At 42.9% G+C, this 26,884-nt stretch overlaps 1 protein-coding gene across 5 annotated transcripts in view; it reads right to left on the bottom strand.

Moving 5' to 3' along the window:
* Positions 1-26,884, bottom strand: part of CLASP1 (cytoplasmic linker associated protein 1) — a 232,228-nt gene that overhangs the window by 194,672 nt on the left and 10,672 nt on the right. For all 5 annotated transcript variants that reach the window (XM_072985237.2, XM_078377580.1, XM_078377536.1 and 2 more), the window contains exon 2: positions 9,710-10,201. In XM_072985237.2, the coding sequence (XP_072841338.1) occupies positions 9,710-9,904 (195 nt within the window). In that variant the 5' untranslated portion in view covers positions 9,905-10,201. The remainder of the gene's footprint in view (positions 1-9,709; positions 10,202-26,884) is intronic.

Below are 26,884 nucleotides of genomic sequence, written 5' to 3'. Positions count from 1 at the left end.
AGGTATGTCATGAAGCAGACCCACTTGTATTGCTGATGAAGAACAATTATATTACCAACCTGAAAGTGACTGGGAAAGAAATATGCAAAGGGGTAAGGGTAGGAATGAGGAATACATGACACAGCAGAGGTTGTCGAGGCTGCAGTTCCCATCAACTGTTGCCAGGATAGCCACCAGCAAGGGTTCATGGTAGTTGCAGTCCAACACCGCTTGGAAGACTGTGTGTTTTGGAGAAAAAGCCCATGCTATATTTGAGTTTTTGATTTCAAAAAAAGTAAAAGCTGAATGTAGCTGCAAATGTATGCTGGATGTTAAGAGAGCCAATTTTCTTGATGGAAATCAACAACAGAACTTCCAATTACCTTAGGAAGCGATGAGCACTTCAACACTGGATGTATTCAAGAGAAAGTTAGACATGTGACAAAAATACCGTATGTTTTGCACCATAAGACGCACTTTTCCCCCTCCAAAATGTGGGTGGGGAAGTCAGTGCGTCTAATGGTGTGAATGCAGCAATTACATACAGTAATTGCACTGATGTTACCTGTCTGTCATGGGTTTGGAGGGAAAGTTCCATCCTATGGGGAGTGGAAGGCGGGACATCAGGAGGAGGGGCTGTACTGTATATATATGTGGAGTTTGTGTGGAGAAGGAGAAGCTGAGGGAGAAGCTGAAGGAGAGCTGGAGAAGAGCTGAGAGAAGAAGCTTGAGTGGGAGTCTGTGTGTCAGACAGGGTACTACTGTGTGTCAGTCAGTACCAACCTGATAGGTTCAGGTGTCTGTATGGTTAGCCAGAACTGATAGGTTCAGGGTCTGTGCTTTATTTAAAGGTGTTCTGTGTGAACCAGACTGGTGTATGTATGATTGAGACTAAGCCACGTTACTGTATCTTATTCACTTGATCATTTTATTTTCCCTGTGTGTTCTTTAAATAAACCTTATTCCTTTGTTTGTTAAAAATCCATCCCTGGTCTGTGTGACTCCTTACAGGGAATGGTTGGTGGCAGCTTAGTGAAACTGTGGCATATCCCAGTAGGTCTGGGGTTGTCACATTGATTGGTGTCCAGCGTGTGGGATACGACTGGTCCAGTTGTCCAGTGGTCCAGCAAAGCCTTGGCAAGTGTGCCCAGAGCAAGGGGGGTCTAGTCAGGGACAATCTGAGGGCGCGTAGGTAATCTTCTAGGCGTACCTCACGGGGAGGTGCGCTAGTGGAAGAACGTGCCAACTGGGGACTAGATTAGGGAGCTCTGAGGCAACCTGTTTTGGCGGGAAAAAAGCTGAGGCAAAACTGTGTGAAGTAGAAGTGTTCTAGCCTGTCTGCTGAGAGGCCTAGCAGAGGGGGGTAGACTCTGGCTTGCAACAGTTGCAAGTTAGTGCTGAAGAACAGCAGCAATCTATAGAAGGCTGGTTCTGAGGCAAAAGAGAGAGAGAGAGAAAAAAAAAGTGGTCGCTTTATTTTGAGGCTTGACTTTTGAAAGCAGCCTGTTCTGGGGGGGGATTATGCCCTTGACTCGAAGCCAAATGGCAGAAATGGGTGAAGTGAAAGACCCCCAGGTTGACCAAGGTTCTGAGGATGAATTTGGCTCAGTGCAGGGTGACAGCACGTGAGAACAGAACCCAGAGCTCAGGAAAATGCTCATAGCCCAACAGCATGAACTGAGGATGAGGCAATTTGAAATGGAGGAAAGATTAGAGAGAGAAAAAATGGAGGAAAGGGAAAGGCAAAGGCAATTTGAAATAGAGAGAATGGAAAAAGAAGAAAGATTAGAGAGAGAGAAAATTGCTCTGGAAAAGGAAAGGATGGCGTTTGAGTTAAGAAAATTGGAACTGATGAACCAGAACAATAATAACAATAGGGATTCTGAGGGGGGCCAATTGTCTAAAACTGACCTGAAGAAATTCCCTGTGTACCACAAGGGAGATTGCCCTGAGGTGTTCTTTTCCTTAGTGGAAAGAGCGTTTGTGGACTTCTCAGTAAGGGAAACTGAGAAGATGACCATAATGCGATCTTTAATCAGTGGCAGCCTGGCAGAAGTCTATGCAGAGATGCCAGAGGAACTGCTAAAAGATTTCGCTGAGTTTAAAAAACTGGTGTTTGCCAGACATGGGATAAATGCGGAACAGCTGAGGCAAAGATTCAGGTCACTCACAAAGAAACCAGAGCAGACTTATACCCAAGTGGGGGCCCAATTGGTGAGGCTGCTAGAGAAATGGCTGTCTCAGGAGGGAACAGAGACCTTTCAGCAGCTCAAAGACTTGATAGCGCTGGAACAGTTCTATTCAGTCATGCATGGGGAACTGAAGTTCCAGGTGAGGGAAAGGAAACCGAAATCTGTGGCAGAAGCAGCCGAGATCGCAGATTTTATTTCCCAAATAAGAAAGCCCTTAGGTGCTGAGGGGAAATCGATAGGTAAACCCAAAGAAATCTACAGCAAGTACTCTCAGGGACCAGGAAGAAACCAGCAAGGGGGAGCGACCCATGGTGAAGGGAAGCCCTCAGACATGAAACCAAGACCTCAGATTTTGGAGGGAAAACCAAAACAAGATGAGAAAGACTCAAAATACAGCAGGAAATGTTATTTCTGTCAGGGAAAGGGCCATCTAATCTCAGAGTGTGAGAAATTAAAGCAGCTAAAAGGAAATGTGCCTCATGATTCGAGTGGAACCAAGCCAAAAGCTGTGTTCTGTGTCCAGAAAGAGCAAAGCTCCTTGTCACTGAGGGAGCCTGTTGCCATGGCTACTCAATCTGGAACAGTGACATCTGCTGATCAGGCTGAGGAAAATGGTCCTCTTGTGGAGGTCAGGCGCTGCTTACTTGTGAGAACAGATTCTCAGTTGTTTGAAACAGCAGGGGTGGACGTAGGAATACTTGACCATCAGTATCGGGGGTTAAGGGATACTTGTTCCCAGGTGACCCTGTGCCATCCAGATATTATTCCTAGGGAGTATGTAATCCCAAATGAGAGCATAAAGGTGGCAGGGATTGAGGGACAGGTGATCTCGCTGCCAGTAGCTGAGGTACCTATGAACTTTCAAGGCTGGAGGGGAGTTTGGCGGCTAGCGATTTCATCGACTCTGCCAGCAGCCGTGCTCGTGGGAAATGACCTGGCTGAACATGTGAAACGGGTGCTAGTGATTACACGTTCACAAGCCACCACGGGGACAGTTCAGGGGGATAATGATGAGCCCGAGACGGAAGCAGGTGGGGGGAGTTCCGAAGCTGTGGTGGAAACCTTAACCACAGACAGCCGATTTGGCCAAGAGCAAAAGGCAGACGCCACTCTCCAAAAAAGTTTTGAACAAGTGACAGACGCCCAGCTAACACCTGAGACCCCAGTGAGATTTTGTGAGAGAAAGGGAATTTTATATAGAGAGACCCTGAGGAATATCTCAAAAGGGGGAGATGGGATCAGAAGTCAGCTAGTGGTAACTGAAAAGTATCGCCCCATGATCTTACAAAGGGGGCACTCTGACATGTTTGCTGCGCACTTAGGGGTGAACAAAACACAGCAGAGAATCACACAGAATTTTTACTGGCCTGACATAGGGAAGCAGATCAGGGAGTTCTGTAAACAATGTGATGTGTGTCAAAGGCAGGGGAATAGCCGCGACAGGACCAAAGCAAAGTTGTGCCCTTTGCCTGTGATTGACACTCCGTTCAAATGCATAGGGGTGGATATTGTGGGACCTTTGCCCAAGGCCACAAAGAGGGGGAACAGGTTCATTCTCACCATTGTGGACCATGCCACGAGGTACCCTGAAGCCATACCCTTGACTAACATTGAAACTAACACAGTGGCAGATGCCTTGGTGGGGTATATGTCCAGGATGGGATTTGCCTCAGAAATAATCACAGATTTGGGCGCATCGTTCACATCGAAGCTCATGAAACGCTTATGGCAAATCTGTGGAATTAAGCACAAGGAAACCACTGCCTATCACCCTGAAAGTAATGGGTTAACTGAGAAGTTCAATGGGACTCTAATGCGCATGATTAGGGCTTACTTGGCAGAGAATCCAAACAATTGGGACCAGAAGCTGCAATCCCTTTTGTTTGCTTATCGATCAGTGCCACAAGCCAGTACCGGGTTCAGTCCGTTTGAACTTTTATTTGGGAGAAGGGTGAAAGGGCCACTCGATTTGATCAAACAAAATTGGGAGCAAATCACCCAGGATGACCCACAAGACGTTGTAACATATATAGACTCTTTAAGGAATGACCTAAAGAGAAACCTAGAGCTAGCAGCAGAGACCCTGCAGGCTCAAAAGGTCAGAAAGAAAGCTTGGGATGACCAGGAAGGCAGGGAGAGGCGCTTTAATCCAGGGGAGGAAGTGCTTTGGCCTAGGCTCTGCAAAGAGAACAAACTGCAGCTGGGTAGCCCAGAAATAAAATACTTGGGTCACATAGTAGGGGGAGGAGTGATAAAACCCCTAGAGGCCAAGATAGAAGCAGTTCGTGATTGGCCTAGACCCAACACCAAGAAAAAGGTCAAATCATTTCTTGGGTTGGTGAGCTACTACAGAAAGTTCATCCCGAGGTTTAGCGAGATTGCGGCTCCGCTGACCGATCTGACGAGGAAGAAGACTGATGACCGCATCCCGTGGACCAGCGACTGTGAGGAGGCATTCCAGAGGTTGAAGGAGGCCCTCATCAACTATCCAGTGCTGCGTGCTCCAGACTTCGACCGGGAGTTCATCATCTACACCGATGCGTCTAACAGCGGGGTAGGAGCAGTTCTTTGCCAGGAGGATGAAAATGGTGACCAGCATCCAGTGTCCTACCTGAGTAGGAAGCTCCAGAAAGGTGAGAGACATTTGGCAACCGTGGAAAAGGAGTGCCTGGCCATAGTCTACGCGATCCAGAAGGCCAAGCCTTACATCTGGGGAAGACATTTTATTCTGTGCACTGACCATTCACCACTGCAATGGTTAAAGACAATGAAAACCCACAATAGTAAACTTATGAGGTGGGCTTTAAACCTGCAAGACTATGACTTTGAAGTGAAGGTGGTCAGAGGGTCAGTGAACTGTGTTGCTGACGCCTTGTCAAGAAGACCCGAAGAATGAAGACGGCGAAAGAAACATGGACTATGTATATATTTTGGTGACCAAAGATTAAATGTATCTGGTTATTAAATATGCCTGGTTTGTATCAATAAAGGTAACTTGATGTATTGTAAATGGTAAATGTTTAAATGCCTAAGTGATATGGTTATCCTAGTGTAAGTATAAGTAAGTATGGTATTGTATGTTATGGTATAACTGTTTTTGTATGTTTTGGATCCAGGTTGTTTTTTGGAGAAAAGCACCTTAGCTTTCCCCCTACAAAACAACTTATAAAGAGGGGAGGTGTTACATACAGCACTGATGTTACCTGTCTGTCATGGGTTTGGAGGGAAAGTTCCATCCTATGGGGAGTGGAAGGCGGGACATCAGGAGGAGGGGCTGTACTGTATATATATGTGGAGTTTGTGTGGAGAAGGAGAAGCTGAAGGAGAGCTGGAGAAGAGCTGAGAGAAGAAGCTTGAGTGGGAGTCTGTGTGTCAGACAGGGTACTACTGTGTGTCAGTCAGTACCAACCTGATAGGTTCAGGTGTCTGTATGGTTAGCCAGAACTGATAGGTTCAGGGTCTGTGCTTTATTTAAAGGTGTTCTGTGTGAACCAGACTGGTGTATGTATGATTGAGACTAAGCCACGTTACTGTATCTTATTCACTTGATCATTTTATTTTCCCTGTGTGTTCTTTAAATAAACCTTATTCCTTTGTTTGTTAAAAATCCATCCCTGGTCTGTGTGACTCCTTACAGGGAATGGTTGGTGGCAGCTTAGTGAAACTGTGGCATATCCCAGTAGGTCTGGGGTTGTCACAGTTACTGAGTTAATGAGTGGTTAATCGCATATAGTGGCAACTGTGATTTTTCCGGAGGGCCAGCCTTAGTAACATGGCACAGCTGCATGTTGTAAGCCCCCCCCCACATTGCCATAACACAAGATAGCCAGAGGCATATGTAGGTATGTCATGAAGCGGACCCACTTGTATTGCTGATGAAGAACAATTATATTACCAACCTGAAAGTGACTGGGAAAGAAATATGCAAAGGGGTAAGGGTAGGAATGAGGAATACATGACACAGCAGAGGTTGTCGAGGCTGCAGTTCCCATCAACTGTTGCCAGGATAGCCACCAGCAAGGGTTCATGGTAGTTGCAGTCCAACACCGCTTGGAAGACTGTGTGTTTTGGAGAAAAAGCCCATGCTATATTTGAGTTTTTGATTTCAAAAAAAGTAAAAGCTGAATGTAGCTGCAAATGTATGCTGGATGTTAAGAGAGCCAATTTTCTTGATGGAAATCAACAACAGAACTTCCAATTACCTTAGGAAGCGATGAGCACTTCAACACTGGATGTATTCAAGAGAAAGTTAGACATGTGACAAAAATACCGTATGTTTTGCACCATAAGACGCACTTTTCCCCCTCCAAAATGTGGGTGGGGAAGTCAGTGCGTCTAATGGTGTGAATGCAGCAATTTCGTCGCTGCTGGCCCCGTGGGGGGGAGCGTCGCAAGGGTCCGGGTGAGCCTTCCAGGACCCTTGTGAGGCTCCCCCCCCCACGGGGCCAGCACCGGCGAAATCACCAGCTTCCAGGTGGGGGGAACGTCGCAAGGGTCCTGGAAGCTCACTCAGATCCTTGCGACGCTCCTCCCACCCACGCACGGGCCAGCACTGGCAAAATCGCCAGGTTCTGGGAGTGTTTTGAGGCTTCCCAAGCCTCAAAACACTCCCAGAAGCTGCCGATTTTAACCCCCCCCGGCCCCATGGGGGGGTGGGGGAGCGTGGCAGGGGTCCAAGGGAGCATCCCATGACCCTTGCCACCCTCCCCCCACCCCCCCACGGGGCCGGCCCTGGCGAAATCGCCAGGTTCTGGGAGTGTTTGGAAGCTTGATAAGCCTCCAAACACTCTCAGAAGCTGGCGATTTTACCCCCCCCCCCGGCTCCGTGGGGGGTGGGGGGAGGGTGGCAAGGGTCCAAGGGAGCCTCCCTTGGACCCTTGCCACCCTCCCCCCACCCCCCCACGGGGCCAGCCCTGGCGAAATCGCCAGGTTCTGGGAGTATCTGGAAGCTTGATAAGCCTCCAAACACTCTCAGAAGCTGGCGATTTTAAACCCCTCCGGCTCCGTGGGGGTGGGGGGAGGGTGGCAAGGGTCTAAGGGAGCCTCTTTTGGACCCTTGTCACGCTCCCCCACCCCCCATGGGGCCAGGGGGGGTAAAATCACCAGCTTCAGGGAGTGTTTGGAGGCTTAGGGAGCCTCCAAACACTCTCAGAAGCTGGCGATTTTAAACCCCTCCGGCCGCATGGGGGAGTGGGGGAGCGTGGCAAGGGTCCAAGGGAGCCTCCCAGGACCCTTGCCAGGCTCCCCCCACCCCCCCACGGGGACAGCGGGGGCAAAATTGGGAGCTTCCAGGACCTTTTCTGAGCCTGGAAAGGCTCAGAAAAGGTACTGGAAGCTGCCTATTTTGCCCGCTCTGTCACCCGGGGGAGGCAGGGTGAGTCTCCAAAGGGTCCTAGGGTGTGTTCTAGGACCCTTTGGAGACTCACCCTGCCTCCCCCGGGGGCCAGAAGGGGCAAAATCGCCACCTTCTGGGGCTCTTTTGAGGCTTGGGAAACTTCAGAAGAGCCCCAGAAGGTGGCGATTTTGCCCCCTCTGGCCCCGAGGGAGGCAGGGTAAGTCTCCAAAGGGTCCTAGAACACACCCTAGGACCCTTTGGAGACTCACCCTGCCTCCCCTGGGGGCCAGAGGCGATGAAATCGCCACCTTTGGGGGCTCTTCTGAGGCTTGGGAAACTTCAGAAGAGCCCCAGAAGGTGGCGATTTCACCCCCTCTGGCCCCCGAGGGAGGCAGGGGGAGGCTCCAAAGGGTCCTGGAACACACCCTAGGACCCTAGGACCCTAGGGTGTGTTCCATAAGATGGACCGCTCCATAAGGCTCACCAAATTTTAGGAGAAGAAAGCAGATAATTTTTTTCCTGTGTTCTTCTCCTAAAAATTTGGTGCGTCTTATGGAGCGAAAAATACGGTAAGAGATATAACTTGGATTCCTATACTGAAAAGGGGATTGCATTTATAGGCCCCTTCCAACTTCATTATTCTACAGTTCTCTGTTTCACATTTCTTGATGAGGATACGAAGTCCTGGGCAAGCTAAGAAATTATATAGGATGTAAGCAACCAGGACAAACTTGACTGAATGAATGATTCTGTCCGGTTCTTCTTCCTACCCCCCATCCCTTTTTTCTACAGAAGCAACCAAAGTGATTTAAGAATGAAACTACCAAAATAAAAAGTGATTCACACATCTGAAAGTAAGTAATTATACAAAATAATCTTATTAATGCATAAATTCACATGTCATTGTCTTCCAAAGTTTACTCTATGGAATACAACTTTAATTTTGAAATTGCTTTCTACTCCTTTCTACATTTGCCCTCACAACCACTTTCATGTGGTAATCAATTTATCAATCCAAGGAATTTAAAACAATTTATGCAGCTGTTCTTTATTACTGCTGTGTACTTCTCATTTCCCTCATTTTTTACCTGTTACCACAGCTCCTGTTATCTACATTCCAAACGGCCTTCCTGCTGAAGAATGACAATGATGATCACACATAATGCACACACAGAACATGTCTCGCATCAAAAAGCTAAGCAGGATCAGACCTGGTTAGAACTCAAAATACAAGACTACCAGGGAATACCAGGAAACTCCAGGTAAGTCTAGAAAAGAATCCTCCCCAAAGTTCTACAAAATTCTTGGCAGGCACTAGTGACACCATGGTCTAGATAGACTGACAGGATGACTCAGCACAAACCAGCTTCCTATGTTCCCATAATGTGCTACAAGGAATAGAAGGCTGTCAATAAAAGCAGGCCTTTCCCTTCCATAATGTGCAGCATAGCTTGTGTCACATCCAGAATCATCATGCAAAGCAATCCCCTGCCAACAACTGTCAGTGATGTGCAGTGGAGGAAGGAAAACATGCAACATCACAACATGAGAAAAGACACAGAATTCTACTGTATTTCATGGAGGAAAAGTGGAGATGACTCAGGGCAGCTTTTTTTGGGGGGGGGGGGGAATCTGTCTTTCTTATAGCATAATGGTCCACTCTTATTACTCTGACTTCTTTATCACACTAGTCTCTTTCCGAGTCCAAATATCATTGTGACAAGGCACCATCAAGGAAGCTCAAGACGACAGTGATCAGTTGTTTATTATTATGGAGATTATGACACACACCCCCCTTAAACTGCTCTCTAAAATCCAAGACTGGCAGGACACATGGATTTATATTTCATGCTGCTACAAATTTTGTCCATCCAGCCTAGGCAAAGACCAAAATCACTCAGCTAGAAAGAAAATTGGTCCAGCTTAGTCATGCTGACATCCTTGTTCTTACTTTTGATCAGTAAATTCCAAATAATGTCATGCTCATCTTTCTCTTTCTCTCTCTCTCTTGTATCAGTAAAGTAAAATGCCACAAAATGAAGATTTTTTTTCACTACATGATCAGCTCCCGATCATTAAAAAAATGTGCAAGATCAATAAGATTTGCAAGCTCATTTAAATGAAAAGTGCAGTCACTATTCTATAAGGGATGGAGAGGCTTGTGTTTGACCTTAGCAAACTCATCTCTGCAAATCAATCTTACCTTGTAATTGCTGGAATTTACCCATGAGGTAGCAAGACCATCAACCATTTTATCCAGCATGGTCTGATCATGTTCCAGATCAGCAGATTTCTGTTTATCTGAGAAATAATCTATCAGTTCTTGGCCAACTTGAAGTCTCTTCCCAACATCTTTCTGCAGAACCTGTGCCAAACAGTATTCCATGGTGGGCTCCATGATGTGCTAGAAAAACAGCACAGGCCACAGAGAAACTAGAGGGCAGCAGTTTCGGAAAAAGTCCTGCTGCGGATGTATCCTCTAAGTCACCTCTTTGTTTGCTGAAGGTTACCAAGAGCCTGGATTTCAAAGATGTGATTCTGGGAATGGCAACAATGCACCATGTGTGTCCGAAGAGCAGCTGGCAGGTTATTAAAAGTTCAGTTTAAATAACTAGTAATAGATAAATAAAGCAGAGAGCGGACCAGCCAGGCTGTATGACCAGGTCTGTGATTCTTCTCAATTCAACATTCCATCCTGAAAGAAAGAAAAATTAAAGAAGGAAAGGTTAGAAGCAGACTAAGTAGCAAAAAAAAAATCTGAACTCCATAAAGTTTCAGATTGCCATTTTCCATTTAAATTCCTTTCTTCATAAAATTTCCACATTTTATTTTCAAACTCATTTCTTGACAGAATTCCATTTCAGCTAGGTTCCAGAAAAGGTGACAAGCAGATTCCAGTCTGAAAACTTGGTCTATTCTCAAGTGGAATGCAGCGTGGCAGTCTGCTCCAACAGTAAAAAGATCAACCCATCATACTTGGCATCAACTGATGAGAAAAATACACATTAACACCACCCTTTTTTTTTTGTCCAAGAATAAGAAAGGCCAAATGGGAAGGTGTATGCATGTTTGTGCCTCTCTGTTTGAAGAACTGGGGTGTTCCACTATTGTAACTTTAAAACAACAAGGAAAAACATGTGGCAGTTTAAATCCAGAGCTTAAAATTGTTATGAGGGGGGGAGAACAATACCAAGAACCCCCAGTCAGTATGGTAACTACCCTGTTTCTCCAAAAATAAGACCTAACCTGAAAATAAGCCCTAGTATGATTTTTCAGGATGTTCATAATATAAGCCTAACCCAAAAATAAGCTCCAGTTAAGAGAAACCCTGCCCTCCACCAATGAGCAGAAACTGTTGGTGGAGGGCAATACATGACTGTATTCGAATAAATGTTGTACATCAAAAAAATCCCCTGAAAATAAGCCCTAAAGCATTTTTGGAGCAAAAATTAATATAAGAACCTATCTTATATTCGGGGAAACACAGTAGCTGTAAGATGTTGGGAGCTGTGATTCAAGAGAAGAATCTTTTTAAAACTCTACTTAGATCTAATACAGGCTATCAGCAGTAACCTTTTCGCAGAGGTGGAGACTTTGCTACCAGACCTGTCTTTTTTACATTAGAGATTAACAAGGGAAAGAGGAAAGGGGGAGAAAAAAGACATGAGAAAGATTGTAGCTATGTGGGTCAGAGCAAGGGACAGTAAGGTTTTGCATGTTGGTTTCTTTCTAACTCAAGAAAAAGCAAGACCAGGTGCCTGAATTTAAAACCTTGGGGCCAACATTATGTGTAAATTTTTAAACAATTTTTCATTAGCTGTCTTGGGTCCGTTCTTTGGAGAAAGGTAGGGATAAAATAAAATAAAATGTTTGGGAGAGGTTCGCAGTTTGGGTGTACATCTGGACCCGGCGCTCACCATGGAGACCCATGTCGTCAGTGGTCCGTTCCACACATTTCCACCTTCGGCAGATTGTCCAGCTGCGTCCCTATCTTGATGTGGGGGCGCTCACCACTTTGGTCCATGCATTTGTAGTCTCAACATTAGACTACTGTAATGTGCTCTACATGGGGCTGTGCCTTTGAGACTGACGCGGAAACTTCAGACGGTACAGAATGCGGCGGTCAGACTTCTTACAGGGGTGAAAAGGTACCAACATATTTCCCCGACACTGGCTGCCTTTAATCGGCTGCCCATTCGTTTCCGCATTGATTTCATAGTTTACACATTTCAGACTTTACATATACAATTACATATAAAGCCCTAAATGGTTTAGGACCTTGGTTTAGAACGCAGATCACGTTCTCTCACCTAGGGGCCTAACGCCGAGGGAGGTCCAGAAGGAAAGAATCAGGAAGAGAGCCTTCTTGGCAGTGGCCCCTCGCCTTTGGAACAACTTGCCAGTGGAGATCTGCCTGGCTCCCTCTCTGGGTGTTTTCAGGAATAAACTTAAAACATGGCTATAATTTCTTATACTTTTGCCACCTTGGATCTATAATATATGTTTTTTTTATATTTTTTTGTTTTTGTTTTTGAATCTGTAAACTGCTCAGAGTAGACCTTTGGTCTAGAAGGCTGGGACAGAAATTCAATCAATCAATCAATCAATCAATCAATCAATCAATCAATCAATCAATCAATCAATAAGCAAGCCTCCAGGAGCAACCATTTGCTTTCCAGATGGGACACAAGGCTTCCTCACAGTGCTTATTGCCTCAGAATACCCACTTTCAAAACAAGAAATGGACTTCTGCCCATTTCCAGTTTTTTTCTTTTTCTTTTTTTTTTCTTTTTTGCATTTGTGTGGTCCCCACAGGACCCCGGGAATAAAACTCTGCCCCTTCCCAATTCACTGAAGGTGCCTACTCTTCCTTTACCACAGGGATTGTTGAAGGAAACCTGACCAGACTGGAAAAACTAGTGGTCTAGCCTTTCTAATAAGGATAATCAGAGCTCCAATCCTCATTGTAAGTCAGTGGGACTTATTTCCCAACTAGTGGCATTAGGTTCTAAGAGGCTGTTTGACATCTCTCTTTCCATCTCCCTCCACCCCCTTTGGGCTATGTAGAGTATTCACAGGAGGCTGCAATATATTTCACAGTTCCTTGTGGAAGCAAAAGGATAGGCTGGTCCCTGAATTCCAACACTAGCAGACAACATGGCGCAACACCAGAAAGTGGTGTAAGGAAGGAAAGATATGCATTCCCAGTCAAGACATACGGTGAGGTGGGCAATATATGCCTTCCTGAGAATATGCACTGGAACAGTTTGGGATGTATTATTCCTTACTGAAATGTATAGTGGGGGGAGACGGGGGTTGACCATGCATGACTCCAGACAGGATTGCCCTACAGTAGTGGCACTGCACTCCATGTTTATTAACAGAAACTGTTTCTGAGCGTTTTGATATTATACTTGGACACACGGGGAACAACAACTAGGACTTGGTGCATGATGAATGCATATCCAATGGCACTTTTGATGCCATTACATACACATGCCTTCATACCTCATCACAGATCTGTTAGATATAAAGTGCCAATAAAAAATCTTGTCAGTGATGGTGCTAATAAATACAGCACTCCTCTTATACCACGTGCTGCTTAACCAATAACTGATAAACAAATTATGTACGTATCATGTAGAATCAACATCCATCATTCATGCTCTTCAGACGCATGTAAACAGAAGCCAATAATAAATATAACACACACACACACACACACACACAGAGAGAGAGAGAGAGAGAGAGAGTCCCCGAAGTACTGTAGGAGCCACAAGTATCTTTAAAAACAACTTGATTCCAGCAGGACTTCTCTGCTTGAGAGAACAGCAACGGAGGCACACACTGGAGGTTCCCCACATGACAATGCTGCCAGCCCTTCTGTATCAGCTTACCAGCAGCTGCAATCTCTCCCTTCCCTTCCCCCTCCATAATGAAATGAATCTCTCCTCACACATATTCCAATACAGTACTCTTGCTATTAATTCCAGCAGAATGGACACTCCTCACTTCTCCCAACTGCAGCCACCAGCCTTTCAATTCCAGCCTCCCAAGTGCCATTGACCAGGATATATAAAATACTACTTGTATAAATATTAAACTCTTCCCACCTTGAAGTACCCTATATTGGCAGTTGTCCTTTAACATTGGGAGGGGAGAAAATCTAATAATAACATTTAAAGCTCCTAGTTATATAGAAAACTAGGGCATACTTGAAGGAAAGCAGGTCAAGCTCAGTGTAAAAGAAGGGGGTGGGTGAAAAATCAGATGGATGTAAAACAATCTCTTGCTAAGTAAACAGGCAGAGCAAAAGCTACAGGCATCATTCAGTTCAAAACACTACGGTAACATGCCCTAATTGACTTCTGTCTGCAAAGCAGAAATTGCACAGGGTCAGACTACTGTCTGCCTTCTCATATTTGAGAAAAAGAAGAACTAGGATCTGGTGCACAATAGATGCCCAATAAAAGCCACCTTTGATGCCATTATGTATGTATGCTATTAATTACTACTTGTACGAATATTAAACTCTTCCCACCTTGAAGCAGCCTATGATTCTAGTTGTCCTTTATCCCTAGGAGGAAGAATACATATATCTTTCTTCCATAAAACAAGAAGAGCCAGCAAGGTTTTTAAAAAATTAAAAAATCCTACATTAGGATAGTCTACCTGTTATTTCTTTGAAAGATTTATAACCTGCCTTCCCATAATACAGTAACATTTCCTCAAATGACACAGACCAGGCACAAACTTTCCCCACAAAACCGTAATACACAAACTGAAATCCTAGAATACAAAACATGAATCCTTCCAAACACACACACACCAAAAATGAATGTGAGAGCATGGGGAAACTTAGGAATGGGATGGAATTAAACCAGGCATTAATTCCCAGAAGACTAACTTCTATATTTTAATGTAAGCTTTCGTCAGAGCAGTTAGTCTTTAAGGTGCCACAACATTTTTGTTTCGTTTAATTTTTTTATTTGGTTTTGTCTGTTAATTCCTCAGTTTGTCTCTGACATGAGGAATGCAACTTGAAAGATAAAAGGGCTTTCTTCCAAGAAACAAGAGTTGTGACTGATGTCCTGAATTGAACAATGTTGTAAAGAAGCTCAGTTTTAAAAATCAGGGGACAACTGTGCTGTCTTGTAAAAACTCTAAACCAGAGGCAGGGAAGCTGAGTACTTCCAACTCAGAGAAAACTCACCCAGTATGACCAATACAAAGGGTTTACAGAAGCTATAGCATAAAACATTGGAGGAGTGAAGGGTTTCCTACCTCTGCCTTAAGGTAATGCAGAAACAGCAAGGGTTGAATTCAAAGTTATGAGTTGAGAGCTAATCATTGTACCCAAGATGTTTGGCCAGCAGAGATCAAAAGCAGAGTCACCATTCTCCATGTATGGCTGAAATCCTCAGCCAACAGGAAACTGATGCAACTAGAAACTGACATGAACTCAGGCATGTTTAAAAACTCCACCTTTTAGACACTAGACCGCATGTACCATCAGAGAGACTACTCCCAGAAGTTATCCGTTCTTTTTTCTCTATGCTCCAGATTCTGTAAGGTAGATATGACCAGAAGGAAAGAAATCTGATTTTCTTTTTTAATTTCTTATACTCAATTGCTGTATTTTATTTAGAGTTGCAAACTGAAAACCTGTGGAGGCTGCTGCTGATGGAGATCCATCAGCATGACTGCCAAATGAAATGACCTCTTGAGAAAAATACATTTAGTAGGGTGACCCATCCCCTGAAAATAAGCCAGCCTCTTTCTCTAGAGCAACAGACCTCCATGGCACTCGTGGTGTTGTGCTTTGTATTCATATCCCCAGGGATATGAATACAAAGCTCCCATCTCTAGTCATGACAATAATTACAGCAATAATAATTACATGCCATCAAGTCCATTCTGAATTATGGCAACAATTTCCAGGGCTTTCTGGACACAGAGTACTTGGAAGCAGTTCACCATTCACTTCCAGGATGCTCTATGACTGTGCCATTTGCCCAAGGCTATACACGCTGGGCCTTCCCACAGAAGATAGAGTGGGAAATCACACTCCCAACCTCTCACTCCACAGCCAAGTACACAACTCACTGAGCTATACAGCCAGTCATGATAATACCAAGCTATAATCCACAACAGCACAGCTTATAGCCAATCCCCCTCTCTGCCAAAAGTAGACAATCCTTCAATGCAAAGGAGATTCTAATGGGATAGAAACAGATATTCATTGTTCTGTTGAATTTGGAGCCTCTCTACTTATGATTATGTTCAGCATTTTATTACATTTGCATTATTTTATTCATACTTTTATACATAGAATCCAATACAGTGGCGCCTTGCTAGACAATGATAATCCATTCCACTGAAATCGCTGTTTAGCGAAATCATTGTCTAGCGAAAAGCATTTCCCCATTGGAATGCATTGAAACCTGTTTAATGCGTTCCAATGGGGAAGAATCGTCGTTGTCTAGCGAGGATTGGCCATAGGAAAGCCGCTTTGCAAACCGCTGATCAGCTGTTTAAATCACTGTCTTGCGAACCTTAGGTCCCAAAAACATCTGTTTTGCGAGCGCGGAGGGAGCTGTCAAAATCATCGTCTAGCGAAAATCGGTTTGCGAAGCAGGGACCAAACATTCTCCAGCGAAATTCCCCCAAAGGAATCACTGTTTCGCGAATCGCTATAGCCATCGCAAAAAGTCAATAGCGAAAAAACTGTCATGCAGGGTAACTGTCTAGCGAGGCACCATTGTATCTGCAAACATGAACGGTGATTTTTAATATATTAATACACGAAGAAATAAAATAACTGTGTTCAATTTACAACTCACCTCTGGACAAATTTTAAAGGGTTGGTCACATGTACCAATACTAGCTAGTTATGCAACACCTCAAATGGAGACATGGGTTGGAGCTGGGAAGGATACAATAGCAGGCATTGTTTTGCACTTTGTATTTTAAAGCACGACTGTGGACATCCAGGCTTAAGGCATCCTTGATTAATAAGAGTTCTTTGAACAGCTCTCCAAGAATGTCAGCTTCAGGGCCATTTCAGAGAAACTGGCCAAAAGAGCTTCAACCAGAATCTCTCTTTGTTTAGAAGAAACTCTGTACAACCCTTGTATCAATCTCGTTAGGCCCATGACCTTTCCTGAGCAGCTACCTTTTTCTTCTGCCCATTTTGTTTGAAGAAGAGCTTTTCAATCTGGGCACTCTATTCAATACTAAATTAAGTTGGAAATACTGTCAACAGCGAATACAACTAGGGAACAAAGAGGGAGAAAATGATCGTTGGGCTACATTTTAAGCTGAGTTGTCAACAGACAATCATTTCAGAGGAGGAAAAGGTGCCCTGGTATATTGGGTGTATTTGGAGGTCTATGTGTTGTTGTTGTCATCGTCATTTGCATCACTGATATAATCACCCTAATCTTCACCATCAGGATTATTATTCAAACTATCAATAGGACTTTTCTTCTTTCTACAGGATCATTTATGGCCACTGGCAGTATCAGAAGGTGGTGCCAGATGGAGAATTTGAGGGGCCAAATAGGTTACCCTACCAGGCTACACACCCATTGCTGGTCACCTGGAAGAAAGATACTTTTCACAGACACACTATCACAACACTAGACCAGAATATGGCCGCAATCTTAAGCATGTTTTCTTTCAAGCTGTTGTTATACGTGTGCTGCCACATGGTATCAGACTTATGGCAACCGTAATAGGGCTTTCCAGGTGCATGAGATAATTAAATGAGTACTTATACCATTGCTGAGCTGACTGGATAGCTCAATGGTTTAGAGGTTGGCAGTTTGATTCCCCACTGGGTCTCCCGCAAAGTAGGGCCAGCCTGTGTGGCCCAGGGCATCCCCAGAAGAAAGGAATGGTAAACCACTTCTGTCTAGGTACACTCCACCGTCCTAGATGATCCTGGAAAGGGTCTCCAGAAGTCAGAACTGACTTCTTCTTGTTTAGTCGTTTAGTCGTGTCCGATTATTTGTAACCCCATGGACCAGAGCACGCCAGGCCCTCCTGTCTTCCCCTGCCTCCCGGAGTTGGGTCAAATGCATGTTGGCTACTTCGATGACACTGTCCAACCATCTCATCCTCTGTCGTCCCCTTCTCCTCCTGCCTTCACACTTTCCTAACATCAGCGTCTTTTCCAGAGAGAAATGAACTGATGACATGCTATTGATATTATTATTATACAGTACTGTATTATAGCTACCTCAGAGTATGTGTCTCTGGCCAAGTGGCAATTTTGACTCTAGACTCCTAATCTGTCATTCTATCCACCATATCACACTGGCTCTCTTTAAAGTTAGTGGAATCAAAATCCGTAGGACTTTTGGGGAAACAGCTTAGGACATTTCTTTGTATTCCTTCATTATCTCAAGCTTTCACCTTCTCTTCTCTGAGGGGTTTTTTCTTCAGAAAGAGAGCTTTATTTTTTAAATCCTCACTGCCTTTTGTCTTACCCATGTTTATTACCTTCCCTCTTCCTGTTCTTCACACAGATTACATGGAATTCTCTTCTGCTGAAGAGCTATCTTCCTTGCCTTACACTTTTTCAATCCACTTTGAAAAACAACAACACTGTTCTCCCACCATGCACACACTTTCCATTTCTTCATGTCATTTCTTTCTGTCCTTGGTTCTCCTTTGACTAGCAACTACAAAGATTCTGCCTTTCCACCATGCTTCCTTCTCTTCTATCTCATCTTATTAATTAGGCAGTACACCAGGGCATGTTATTTTAGCTTCCCATTTTAAAAGGTCATAGATCTGGTTCCATCCTTCATATAAATGAGGATCTAATCGAAGAACAGCCCTTGGGAAAGTTTTGTTTTCTAAACACAACTCCAGAAACAAGGAGATGAAGTCTCCAAAAATAATTCTTCCAGGCTCCACCTTAAGGCACTCCATAGAAGAAAAGTGAAGGCAAAATCACTTTTTAAAAAAATCTCTATTTCCCCTACTATTTATTTATTTATTTATTTATTTATTTATTTATTTATTTATTTATTTATTTATTTATTAATTATCCCGCCTATCTGGTCGGTTAAGACCACTCTAGGCAGCTAACAGCATAAAATAGAACAGTAAATAAATATAAAACAATTTTACAAAGAAATAGACATAACAGAATAGACAAATAGAAGGGAGAAAGAGAGTATCAGGGATTGACTGGAGGGAAGGCCTGCCGAAACATCCATGCTTTAAGTTGATTTTTAAAGATACCCAGCGAGGGAGCCACACGGATCTCAGCAGGTAGGTTGTTCCAGAGGTGGTAACTGTATATGTTATGCACCATCAAATCAGTTCCAGTTTATGGCAACCCTATAAGGTATGTGAGATATTTTAAGGGGTTGTTTTACCATTGCCACCACCCAGTGAGTTTTCATGGCCAACAGGGATTTGCCCCTAGCTCTCCGAAGTGCCCACAATAAGTATGGAAAATTATGAAGTGGGCATGGTAGACGATACTAAACATACAGGCCCTATTTAGTTGTCTAGGATAGGAGTAACCTAAGTGCCTGAGGAAAGGAAGCAGAGTAGCCCTCTCCTCTGGCAGGTGTTTTCTTCAGACAAAAGCAATAACCTGAAAAGGAAAGCCTCTACTTTGTATGGACCTCTCCATGGGATTCAGAATCATGAAAAATCAAGGTTTCTCATCACCTAGAGAAGCTACACATATAAAAACATGCTTTCCTCTTCAGCATCAGAGATGGGCAACCTCCACATGCCCATCCCTGGTGCCACATCCCCTCCAATGTTCCAATCCCTGCCCCCAAGAAGTCCTACACAAATAGAGGGTTACTGATGTCCTTTGTAGCATGGCTCTCAAAAATGACAAAACTGCTCACATATGCTCAGGGTTGTGTTTAATCAGTAACCTAAGTTTTCAGAATAACTATACATGACATAAATATAGTTAATATCAATTTTTTTAAAAAAATCCTCCTGGGTATTTTCCTTTAACATATACACCAGGAAACCATACAAGAAAGCCTAGAGATTTAAAGACTGTAGCTGACATTGAGTAGTCCAAAGAGGCAAACAACAAGTCTGGTAGACTATATTCACAATCGGATCAAATGGAGTTTAGCAATAGACATGGTACAAACCACCAGCTACCAAAACAAAACAAGGATCAAAGGTGTAAACACATGAACTTACAATTTTCTCTCATCATTTTTGCACTCATGATCCACAGAAACAGCACCTTAAAACAAGTCCAATATTGGCTATAATTGGGGAAACCTTCTCTAACCATGCAAGAATTCCACTAGAAACAAAGCTAGAGACAGTCAAAAGGGGTGGGTGGGGGATGGAATGCAGGATGTTGTTCAACAAATGTAAAGGCCATAACTTAAAAAGCAATAGTCTTGTATTTTGGCACCTTAAAAAAAAGAATAACAGATCTGTTGTGGCATAGAGGCCAAAGCCACTTCATCAAAGGAACCAAAGTGTTGCGCTGTACCATGACATACAGTACCTACAAATCTCTCCTATATTACTTTAGCTTCAATTTATTTCAGGCATTTCTGTTCCACTGTATGCATCCCCCCAGTCCTCCACAGGCAGAGCTTGAAATGGTCCAGTCGGTCCAGAGTCAAAGATGGGATGCACTACAACAAGAACCTTTATTCTAACAATGTCAGGAACTACAACATAGCCTTAACAGAGCTGGATAGTTTCTCCTACCTTTTTAAAAAAGGATTCCCCACCCCCTTCCCGGGAGTTTAAAAGAACTCATTAAACTGCTACTTGGTGCAAAGCATTCACATTTTAGCTATATATCAGCATGTCACTTTTTTCACTGTAGAAGATGGCCCACTTTTAACTTTAGCAGAGTACTGCAGTTACTTCTGCAGATTAGAAATTTAAAAAAACAAAAACAAAAAACAGAGCCTTAGGTGGCTCTAGAAATGTATTAATTAGTGTCTCAATTACTGCTTTTACATCTACAGCTTTCTTACCTCAGCAGTTCCAAGGAAAGCCTCTTTCATAAGCTTTATTTTCTAGAAACTTGCTTGCTGTGACAGATTTGCGGCTTTCTAAATACAGCATCTAGACACATTCCAGTCAGACAAAACTACTCTGTTATTGCCTTCCACAGGTACATTTCCCTTCCCATAAGCTTACTACACACCCTCTTTAGTCTTAGTTATACCTAGTTATGGTGGCTGTGTAATGGGAAGCCATAAGCCTTATTCAGGTATTGCTAACAAGCATCAATTAGGGGTTGGAGGAGAGAGCAGGGATTAGTATGTTGAAATGTGCACTACCTCTGTGTCAGCACTTTTTTCTCCAGCCATGTGTAGAGATGACTACCTGCCCAGGAAGACTTTCTAGGCAGAGAGTTCTCTCTGTGCATGAAAGGTGGTGACACAAGGACAGAGCTACTGTAGTAAGTTTAGCCCCGCTGTCCCTGCTGGTATGTAAGGGTTACACTGATATTAAAATTACTAGCACACTGCTAAGAATACTAACTAGTTTATGCTTGTCCATGAACAAACTGGAAGCTAACACGAGCAGCTGTGCCTTTCCCCCCAAATTAGAAAACAAATCACACATATTTTGCCCCTTCCCTGACCTATTACTCTCCTAATGTTGTCGCCTACAGATTCTAGAATTTCCAACCACTGGATATGCAGTTTGGAGCTGATCTGTAATCTGTAAGGCATATATAACGCTTAGTTCAAGGTTTTGACACTCACATACAAAGCCCTCCACAATTTGGACCCATGTTACTTGTTGGAGTGTCTTTTCTTAATGTCATCTGTCCAACCCAGAAGATCATCCCAGACGAGGCTCCTCCAGGTGGCCACACCAAGGGAGGCCCATAAAACCTCTACAAGAGGCAGGACCACCTTCACAGTGGCTCCATCTTTATGCAGGTGCTCTAGCCCCCTCCCTGGGGTCTTTTAGGAAGCAATTAAAGACATCATTTTTCAGGGAGGCTTTTCCCAATGACCTCAGCTGACCTCCTTGCTCCCCCTTTTTCCCCCTCATCTTCTTCCCTTCCCCCTTTCCCTCCATCCACTCTGGGATTAATCTGTTTTTTTTTTTTCCAGGTTATTGCTGTTGGTTTTAATATCACTATTTTTATTTTTGTTTTCTATTTTTACATTGTAACCCGTCCAGAGTTATGCTGTGATACTAATGGGTGCGGGATACAAATTGAATGAATGAATGAATAGTAATCTTCAACATTAAGTTCATTAACAAATGGTATCAAGTAAGGGACATGGTGGCGCTGCAGGTTAAACATGGCACTGCGGGTGGTGCTGCAGGTTAAATGGTAAGGGACGTGGTGGCGCTGCGGGTTAAACCGCAGAACCCTCTGTGCTGCAAGGTCAGAAGACCAGCAGTCATAAGATCAAATCTACACGATGGAGTGAGCTTCCGTCGCTTGTCCCAACTCCTGCCAACCTAACAGTTCAAAAGCATGTAAATGCGAGTAGATAAATAGGTACCACCATGATGGGAAGGAAATGGTGTTCCGTGTCTAGTCGCGCTGGCCACATGACCACATAAAAACTGTCTATGAACAAACACTGACACTACGGCTTGGAAACAGGGACGAGCACCACACCCTAGAGTCGGACACGACTGGACTAAATGTCAAGGGGAACCTTTGCCTTTACCTATCAAGTACAGTATTACCATTCTGAAAGCAAGATCAAGTAGAAAAGACGAAAAAGGAGTAAGAAGTCGACAATCACATTGCCACTAAGAGATTTTCCCTTTACTTTTTATATCTGCCATTAGATCAAACGATAGGTGGTCGCTGCTATGTGCTGTCATATCAGAATCAACTTATAATGACCCTAATATGACTTTCAAGGTAAGTGTGGTATTTAAGGAGTGGTTTTGCCACTTCCACTCCCCCATGGCTGAACGGGGGATTTGAACTCTGTTCTCCAGAATCCTAGTCTGCCATTCTGTCCACTACACACCACACTGGGGAGGAGACGGGTAGCTTACCCAGCTTAAGCTATAATTTCCTTCTCTGGTATTTTTCTAACTGCATGCCGTAGAACACAGTTGAACTCCTGTTTCTTATTACCAGCAAGTGAATAAGAGAAGAGAGGACAGGAACCAGTACAGTGGTGCCTCGCATAACGTTTGCTTCATTTAACGTTTTTTTCGCTTAACGTTTATTTTTTCAGAGTCAGATTGTGCTTCGTATAACGTTTTTCCCTATAGGCGATTTTCACATAGCGATTTTGGGACCATGCTTCGCTTAACGTTTTTTGTTTTAGGTCCCCTGCTTCACTTAACGATGTTCATTTTTTCAATTACAAAAGTGTCTTAACATGTTGAAAAATGGTTTTAAATGCTTGGAATCATTAGTGCACCTTCTAAAATGTGTGCATACTTAATTTGGCATTGATCTGACTTTTCGTTAATTTTTTGTGATTTTTTTTCCTCCCCCATAGGAAACAATGGAGCTGTCAGATTTTGACAGCTGTCAAAAGTTGGGGGGGGGGAAATCACCATAAATTAAGGAAAAGTCAGATCAAAGCCAAATTAACTTTTGCATCCGTTTTAGAGGGTGCAGAAGCTAATCCAAGCATTTAAAACCATTTTTGACCCTTTTATGACACACTTAAATTTGCAAAAATTGACTTCGCAAAGCCATTGAAATGTATTAGTCGGCTTCAATACATTCCAATGGAGGAAACATTGTATCGTTTAACGATGTTTCCTATGGGTTTTTTCACTTAAGGGCGGCAATCCGTGCCTATTGGAACGGATTAACCGGTTTCCAATGCATTCCTATGGGAAATGGTGTTTCGCATAAAGTTTTTTTCGCATAAGGTTTTTTTTTTTTGAACCAATTAAAAACGTTATGTGAGGCACCACTGTACTAGGATAAAAGGAGGGGACGAAGCCATGGCTGTCTCATCTCTCAACAGACCAGCAGTTCTAAAGACAGACAGACTGCTGGCATTTTCCTTCCTGATCTGTCTTTTCATGAAAGATCTCACAGTTCTGTTCTCTTTGATTAGATCTTTTGAAAGCAACCCGGTATCATCACTACTATCCCAACATGCAACAACAATTACAAAAGTATGTGGTGAGAATGTAAGGCGTAGGCAGACATTGCAGTCATGCCTCTCCAGAAGCCGCGCTTCTACCTGTTTAATTCTCACTTGCACTCAGAAAATCTAGGAGGAGGAGCCGAGGCACACAAAGACAGAGACACAGACTACTATATGAATAAAAGCAGCAAATAGAATGTTTGTTCCATACAAACATAGCATAACCCATTTTCCTGTACTCATTTTGGCTCAGAATCTTTTTTAAAACCACTCTGAGCACCTTGGGGAACTATAAAGCAAGATATAATTGTTCCAGATAACAAGCAAAGAGAAATTAACCCTGCAGTGGGAAACAAGAGAAAACCCGGCTAGAGAGAAAAGTGGCTTCGTTCAGTTTCCTTGGAATATTCAAATTAAAAAAAACAAAAGCAATCAATCAACCAAGAGAAATGGCTTTAGCTGTTTGAGCTGCTTTGCATCCTAGCATCTACTGATGGAAACCAGTCGAACAACTTCAGCAAGAGAGACATTCAGGCATTTGAAAAGCATGGCTTTAAAACTACATATCCATGACTATATCTGTATTGATTTGGATTACTTATCAATTACTCCCATTCTGCTTTCACTGTAACACCTCCAGGGAAAAGAATGGTTTCAGCAGTGACATTTTTCACCCAATCACATACAGTATTGCTATTCCACAGCATTAATCTCCTACCTGCTTGAATAACAACACATCAAGAATCAAGCACAAAGATAAAGTGAAATGTCCTGTTGTTTAGTTTTGAACACACTATAGTTACAAAAAAGCTCATTTTTTAAATTTGATTTAAATCACTAGTCAGTAAGCATTTTATTTTTTAAAAAATCCAATTTAAAAAAATTTAAAAAAAACAGATTTTTATTTAAACCAAACTAATTATTTAAATCATGATTTAAATCAAGTCCACCCTGAAAAAAAACTTTTTAGAAACAGATCTGCCCACTCCTCCACATAAATATAAATTCCAATTGAAAGTATTTGTATCAATTTGCAGACCCTAAATCAAAGCAGGCAGCCCCAACTTCATTCCAGTGCAGACTGAAATCACGGAAGTCTGCAACAGAAAACAGGTTGCAGGCAGAGGGTTAATAATAATTTTTTTAAAAAAATATGCTGAAAAGTGGGGAAAGATTAACAGAAAGCAATAACACCATATAAGGAAGAAGTCGAAATAGCAGAGGATAAAAACAGTAGACTAATACCTTTACCTCCCACTGGAGTTCAAACGGTTCTCCTGCACTTTTCAGTCACCAGGCTGTGGGAAGGGACGCTGAGTGAGATCACTTAGGATCTACACAGTATATTCTCATGCATATCGTATTTTCTCTCATATTTTTAACTTAGCATAATGTGGTATAGTGAAGATGCTACATCATAGCATGTATGCATAGATGCTTCAGACTGCATTGATCTTTTGGATTGTGTGTGTTTTTGTATGGGTCCTGCACACTGTGTTTTTCTGTGGGCTTTGAGTACCTAGTTACATTGTAGAACAGTAGTGTCTCTATGTACATGTTCTCCTCCCCCACCTTCTTTATCATTATTATCTTTAGCATCTTTTTCTCTGATGCTGTTTAAACCATCAAGGATCTTATGCAGCCCACACTTCTCTTCCTCTTCCAGAAGCTCCTCCATTTTCTTGCTTTGTTTTTTTCCCCATTGTGCTCACCAATTCTAGAAAAAGCCCAAGGGAAAAGAAGTGCAGTATTGTACAGCCACCTTATACTGCACAACCAACTCACACAGCAAATCATTTGAAGCATCAGATTGATCATTTGAAGCATCTGATTGATATCAAGTTGTCTAACCCCAACTTCCCCTTCCACTCTTCCTTTAGGTCCAGTTCAGGGGAAACACCTTGGTGGAGTCACATACAGACTTAATAAGAAATACAGTACCAGTAACAAATCCCTATGTGACCAAGTCATAATGATAAAAAGAGCTTGGAAATTCCACCCACCCCCCATTCCAGCTCCCAAAAAACCTCACGCCCCCCATGCGAGGCACTTCTTGTTTTATGCTTACCCAAAGTAATTGCCTCACCAACATCTGTCACTTACAAAATCAGAGTAGATATTCTAGCGCTATCAAGATGATGTGCCAGGGATTTGTAGTTAAAAAAAGAACATTTTCACTCTGTGATAAAAGATATATTATTACCATTTAGTTGGGACTATTAAAATTGCCACAGGGTTAATGACCTCAAACATTTCTCAAACAATTTTTTGTATTTAAACAGAAGCCCCAACAACAACGCAAATAAATAATTACAGCAGCTTCTTTGGATTATTTGAAAACAGGCTGACCAAATCTAATTCAGAAAACAAAACAAAAAAAGGATGTGTGGGCTCAAATTCACTTAACAAGCTACACAAAGCTTATCACATATTTGTTAATGATTTAAAGCCCTCAAATGTTCTGCCACTTTAAAAAAGAAAAAGAGAATTAGCAACTTTCCTGGATAATCCATTCTGCTGGGCAATAACTCCCTTGTAAACAGTTCATTTAAGAGGTTTAAAAAGATGACTTTGTAAGCTGTTCCTACATTAGCCGCCTAGACAGACAATACCCCGAATACTATAAAAGCACCAGGCAACCATGCAGACCCTTGAATACCAGGGTGAAGGATGAAACTTAAGAACCTGACTGGAACAATTAATAGATGAGAAAAAGACTTGTGGCTGCTATTTTTCCCTATGAAATGCCAGGACAGACCATCATCTTCCAAGTAATGAAAATGCCTTCCCTTGAAGAGGCGATTATTTTGTCTACATCACAAAATCTTAATTATTAGTTATTTCTAAAGATAGCCTTCATTTCTGTATTGGAAAAATGATAACAGCAGTTCTGTATCTAGAATGAGAGTAAAGGAGATACTCATTCTCTTTTTTAGCAATGCATTTAAATTAAAATGCGTCCCATGAAAATTTATAATAACAAGGATGTGAGCCAGTCATGATTGCCTAAAGTCTCATTGATTTCAGTGGGTTAACCACATTAACTATAGCAAAATCTGGGTTCAGCTGTATACGTATTGATAAAATGATAGTGCAGTTTGGATCCAACTGCATAGATACTGGAAAAATGGGTTTACACTGCATGTCACAATAACCTTGTTAGCCTTTAAAAGGCAGGCACAAAGATTCCTTGTAGTTTGTGCTATAACACAGTGGTCCCCAACCTTGGGCCTCCAGATGTTCTTAGACTACCACTCCCAGAAGCCTTCACCATCACCTCTGCTGGCCAGGATTTCTGGGAGTTGAAG

Source organism: Pogona vitticeps, chromosome 1 (genome assembly GCF_051106095.1).
Source record: "Pogona vitticeps strain Pit_001003342236 chromosome 1, PviZW2.1, whole genome shotgun sequence".
NCBI classification, from domain to species: domain Eukaryota; kingdom Metazoa; phylum Chordata; class Lepidosauria; order Squamata; family Agamidae; genus Pogona; species Pogona vitticeps.
The sequence above is the reverse complement of the archived record's forward strand: the minus strand, read 5'-3'. Positions and strand labels throughout refer to the sequence as shown.